Genomic DNA, 6,000 nt, shown 5'->3' with positions numbered 1-6,000 from the left:
GGCATGGTCTTCTTCAGGCAACGAAGGACGAGCACACATACACAAACACAAACACACATACATACATACATATATAGATTCATATACACATATTTTCAAATACACATTTACATTTATAAACACATAAATTGCACATGTGTGGATGTATATGTGTATATACAAGATCACATGTCATATTGCTGAAATGTAAAAGTATTTTCTCCCATAAAACACTGGGGACAGAGAGAATTTGAGATGATAGATAGATAGATAGACAGATAGATAGATAGACTGACATATATACATGTGTATATATGTGTGTGTGTATAAATACTAAAAGAAGTCAAATAAAATCTATTTTCATTTCAAAGGTGATGAAGAAATGATCATTTTGAGCAATCAAAACATCTCTGGGACTGTAAGTGAATTTATCCTCCGGGGTTTTTCGTGCAGCCAAGAAATAGAAATCCTTCTCTTTGTGCTGTTCTCCATTACATATACACTTACTCTGATGGGGAATGGGACAATTGTCTATGCTGTGTGGTGGGACCAGCAGCTCCACACTCCCATGTACATCTTACTAGCCAACTTTTCCTTCCTTGAGATCTGCTACATCAACTCCAGTGTGCCCAACATGCTAGTCAACCTCCTCTCTGAGGCTAAGACAATCTCCTACAATGGCTGCATCCTCCAATTCTACATCTTCTTTGCTCTATGTTCAACAGAACTTCTCTTCCTGGCCCTCATGGCATTTGATCGTTATATCGCAATCTGCTACCCTCTCCACTATCCCACCATTGTAACCGGGAAGCTCTGTGTCACTCTGGTATCTGCTTGCTGGGTGGGTGCCTTCCTTTGGTTACTGACCCCTGTCACTCTCCTTTCCCAGGTGCCCTTCTGTGGTCCAAATATCATTGACCATTATTTATGTGATCTAGTGGCAATGCTGGCCTTATCGTGTACACCTGTGCCCAAAACTGCTTTAACCTGTGGTATTTTCAGTACCCTTATTACCTTTATCACTTTAATTTACATCTTTGGGTCCTACACCCAGGTGCTAAGAGTTGTGCTGCGAGTGCCAAAGGGCTCTGGAAGACAGAAAGCCTTCTCCACATGTGCTTCCCACCTAGCTGTGGTCTCATTATTCTATGGCTCACTCATGATAATGTATGTGAGCCCAGGGTCAGGCAGCCAACCTGAGATGCAGAAATTCATCACCCTGTTCTACTCAGTTGCCACTCCACTCTTCAATCCCATGATCTATAGCTTCCGTAATAAGGAAATTAAGGCTGCTGTGAGAAAAGTCCTGAGGAGAATTTGAATATCATCTTGACCATCATATGAGGGATGCTTAGTTCTTCACTCCTTCATCTCGATTTGCAGGGTACGTTACAGTGGGAATTGCTTTTGTATTTGGGTTAAATGAGATGACCTCTGAGTTCCCTACCATTGCTAGAATTCTGTGATTTTGGTGAAAGTGGATAGAAGGAGTGGGTAGGGTGAAGGAACAAGCATTTATGTGTCTGTTGTGTTCTAGGTAGTGTGCTAATTTCGCTTTATAATTATTAATCACTATTGATCCTTGCAATGGCCCTGGGAGGTTGATGCTACTGTCCTGTTTTACATGTCAGGAAACTGTGATGAACATAAGTTAAGTGACTTGCCTATGTTGTACACATCTGGTAAGTGGTCATAGGCTAGATTTAAACTCAGGATTTCATGAATATAGATCCAAAGCTCTTTCCACTGTACAACCTAGCTGTCTCTATGTCTTATGAAAATAGTTCAGTTTTTAACTCCTATTCACCAGTGAAACACACAAAAACAAAACCTCATGGTTAGGTTTAAGGAAAGATATTATCTGTCCCAGAGTCAGGAGTTAAATGCAGAGTCAAATACAATTCCTGCAAAGTGGGTCTCTAACCAGGTATGAGCATCATTCCTGTTTTCTCTACTATGCTTAGCTTCTTTGCAAGGTAAGTAAGCTATTCAGTCCCTCCCATCTCCAAACTCAACTGAAATACTTTCCTCCCTTTGACCATGAAAATGGATATCAGTGCCTAGGGTTCCTTCAATTTAGCAACACATCAAGTATATATATGCTCCATCGCTGACTGAATCTTTCTGAGATGGAGACATGGCTGTTTTTGTCCCTCTTCCTGTATATATGCTTTTTACAGTGGAGAGGGGGATGTTATAATTTAGGGCGAGGGGGAACAGTGCAGAAAGGGTGGCACACATCTCTTCTGTGAGTATATATTCATACACAGGCATGAAGCATGAAATATCCGTAAGTAAAGATGATGCCCACAGTGACTCAATCTTCCTGACTTTCTATTTTAAAAATATTCTTTCCTGGGTTCCTTTCCCTGATTCCTTACTTTTTAGTCTCCAGTTTGGATTTTCTTGGATCTTATTTATTTAGGATATGAGATGCTCTCTCTTTGTCTTCGCTTCTATATCTTCACAGTGAGTGTTTAGGGGAATATTAATTGATTGAAAGAGGAGTGGAGTCTGACTGTGTTTTGCCTGCTTTTTGCCAGTTGTCCCACTCCACATATCAAGGATCACTTCTATAAGTCTCATGTAATATAGTTATCCTCAAACTTGGGTTCAAGAATCCCGGTGGGATAGATGGATAGATTTCAGGTTGTATAGGAGACAAGTTCCATATTTATTTGCATTTAACTTCTAATTGAAATTTAGTATTTCCCTCAATTATTTAAAAATATTTTCCTGAGAAAGGCTTGCTAGGCAAGCCTGTCCATGACACCAGAAAAGGTTAAGATTCTTGGTCTAATACATGTGCAGCATTCTATGTCGTGGGGACTTTGTAGAAATTATAAATTTCACAAGTACAGCAAGGAAACATAAGTGTTATAATATGTATGTTTATTTTTCTGTTTGTGTGTGTGCTATTTAATTTCAGTATTCTGTCTCCATCTGAAATCTCCTTTTAAGGTCATAGAGTTACAGTCACATCACGTGCATATTATCAAAACTCATGACTAACAGTCACTTATTTGAGCTCCTTCAAGATGACTCCTCAGTGCAGATCTCCACGCAGAATGAACATTGTTGAAAACAAATGGAAACACTATGTTAAAAAGTTTTGACGTTTGTTGGATTGTTTTTCCCCAAAAAAAATTATGAGTCTTGGGTCTGGACTTCATTTTATACCGTGCCAAAGTACCTGAGGGAAAAAAGCAGTTTATAGGAAAGTTATCCTAGTTAAATAATTGCAGACACTCATTATGACAGGACAACTGTCACTACATTAACTCCAATGCTTAATTGTCTCATCTTAAGGTTGACATTGTACAAGTAGTTCCTACTATCTTCTGTCTGTAGTTTAAGTTTGGATTCATGTCCCTTACCTGATGATGTTAAGAGTATTCGTTGATAATAAAATATGAATCTCTTCATGTGTATTGTGTCTTTCTTTATGGTATCAGCCCCTTTAAGATGAAAACTATATTGTATTTTTTCTTTTATACCTCTTTTGAATGTAATAGTGTTCTACATACCATACTGTATCTGATGGTTTTCATATTGAATGAATGAATGAAAATGCTTAGTATGTGAAAAAGCACTATGCTAAGAACTAGGATAGAAACAGAAAAGTCTAGTAGTAGAAAAGCAGAAAAATAGTAAAGTCTAATTCTCAAGAAGATCACATTCTAATGGAGGAGATAACACATATATATATATGGTTGCAACTACAAGTCATGGAAAGTTTTAATGGTCCTTAGGGTACCGAAGCAAAGTAAATGGTAATGCTTCTTATTTAATGTCATTTCCAGAGATATAATCATATCATTTTCTGATGTTGAAATGCATAAATAATGAAACATTCCTATAATACTTCAATAATAGCACATCCAAAATACTAATTCAAATATAATAATGTATCTATATAACCTTCTTCACTCTTTAGCACCTGTTAATGTTAACTGAATTTTAAAGCACATTTTGCACATGGCTTTAGCATCCACTCAGTTCCTTTCTTCATACCTTCTCATTGATGTGCTTCTTTTACCAACCAACCAGAGAACACATTATGCAAAAGCAAAAGCCATCTAATTAATTAACAGGATAAGTGTTCAGAAAAATTTCCCCTAAACTTTAAAGGGTACATTCTACCTCAAGTACTCACACCTCCAGAGGGGGTAAAAAGACACATGCCAAGAATATACATGACTAGAGAACATACCCAATGAGCAACATGTTGGGACCACTTGTGGTTACTGCATATTTTCCATGACAATTATAACCTCTAACCCTGCAGGTGTTAAGTTCTCCAGTAATGTCACCAACTGAATTGCTTTCTTTACTGAGATTCTTTGCTCTACAACTCTCTGTACTACATAGCTTGCAGCTGACTATGTTCACTGACAGACATCCCTTTTCTTGGCTATGTCTTCCTTTGGAGTTACCTGTTATCATAAATCCCACTGGATTGTTCTCTAGTTTTTCACTGGTCTTCCCTATTCTTCATTTCCTCTGTTCTCTCTGCAGTCATCTGCTTGAGAAAAGCTGGACAGCTACTAGGCAGTGTTTCCTCACAGTAGGACATAGCCCTTTTAGTCATAATCCCAGATTATCACACAGATCTAATACTGTCAACCTATATCACACTCCTCTGGTCTTTAGTTTGTGTTCTTTCCAAACATCCCAGGAATACCATTAGCAAAGTTATAATTGAGCTATGTGAAGTGGGGAAACCAGACTCTTATCAAACTCCTTCAATACACCTGTTTGCTATGGAAAGCAAGACCAAAGGTCTCAAGTAGAGACATCGAAATAAACCTCTTCCCTAGTTCCTTTATATTGTTCCAGATCCAAGCCCTTGTTATACATTCCTGTCCTCTTATAACTCAGGAAGATCTTCTCTTCTTCTTTTCTCCATATCATGTCATTTTTACAGAGGGAGTGTTCTCATGTCTCATGGTAAGGTAGATTAAATGCCTAACAAGCATGGACAACCTGGGCTAGGCTCTTGAGCTGTAGGAATTCCTAGAAGGGTTGCACTCTCAGTTCCAGGCTCTAAATTCCATTTTGTCCACGAGAACCACTGATACCTGAGCCAGTGCCACCACCATGGAGTCAGCTCTGAACAAATTGGGATTTCCCTGAAGCCTTCTGGATCTAAGCTAGCTTTATTAAAAAGAGCTTTGTTCCCAGATGATGTGATAATCAAGATATTACTGGATATTGACACATTCTAGGAAGTTCTCATTAAGCATTTTTAAGCCTTTTCTAGATGCCATGCTGACGGGGGTCTGTCCTAGGCGCCTGGGTGGATAGGGGCCTCCCCGGGAGTGGCAGCCCACCAATCCGAGGGAGACACGGCTCCCATAGAGGAGTTGTGAGCCCACGGGATTGGTCGGGTGGGCTGGATCCAATCGGGTGGTAGGCCTCGCCCTCGGGGCGGGTTAGGATGGCAGCCCGGAAGAACCTCCCTATATAAGACAACGCCCTGAACTGCTCGGGGGACTCCTCCATGCAATAAAGCTATGAACCTCCTGCGCATTGCCTGATTATTGCCTGCCGCCGTGTCCCCCGGGGTAGGGCCGGAGACGTCCGAAGCGGTGCCCACCGAAGGGAGATTCTCACTCGAAGGTCCCGGGGACAGACCCGGGACACCAAGCAGTATTCTAAATGATGAGGATACAAAAAATAAAGGTAAAAAGAGTTATTTCCCTGAAAGAGTTTACATTCTAATGAAGCAAACTACATACACATGAATAATTGTATGCAGGATGCAGATAGAGTCAATGGAAGGTAATTTTAGAGGGCAAGACTCTAACCATTGGGAGGACTCATGGAAAAAGCTTCCCGGTGAGGGTAGTGTTTGAGCTAAGTCATGAAAGAAGGCAAGTACTTCACGGGGTAGAGGTAAGGAAACAGAACATTGCAATCATGAGGGATAGTCAGAGCAAAAGCACAGAGATGGGCTTTGGACCATTGTATAATAGGAATAGGAAGCCAGTGTGGCTAGAATAAAGAGTACATGATTGA

At 40.0% G+C, this 6,000-nt stretch overlaps 1 protein-coding gene across 1 annotated transcript; it reads left to right on the top strand.

Annotated features, from left to right (window-relative positions):
* The first annotated feature begins 331 nt into the window (after window positions 1-331).
* LOC140514570 (olfactory receptor 11G2-like) lies at window positions 332-1,300 on the top strand. The gene has a single exon (XM_072625056.1). The coding sequence runs from the start codon at window positions 362-364 to the stop codon at window positions 1,298-1,300; it is 939 nt and encodes a 312-aa protein (XP_072481157.1). The 5' UTR covers window positions 332-361.
* Window positions 1,301-6,000: the final 4,700 nt, after the last annotated feature.

This window comes from Notamacropus eugenii, chromosome 7, assembly GCF_028372415.1.
Source record: "Notamacropus eugenii isolate mMacEug1 chromosome 7, mMacEug1.pri_v2, whole genome shotgun sequence".
Lineage (NCBI taxonomy): Eukaryota > Metazoa > Chordata > Mammalia > Diprotodontia > Macropodidae > Notamacropus > Notamacropus eugenii.
The sequence above is the reverse complement of the archived record's forward strand: the minus strand, read 5'-3'. Positions and strand labels throughout refer to the sequence as shown.

What these genes read in the sequence shown, in the direction of transcription:
- LOC140514570 (XM_072625056.1), top strand. Translation starts at nt 362, where the DNA reads ATGATCATTTTGAGCAATCAAAACATCTCTGGGACTGTAAGTGAATTT.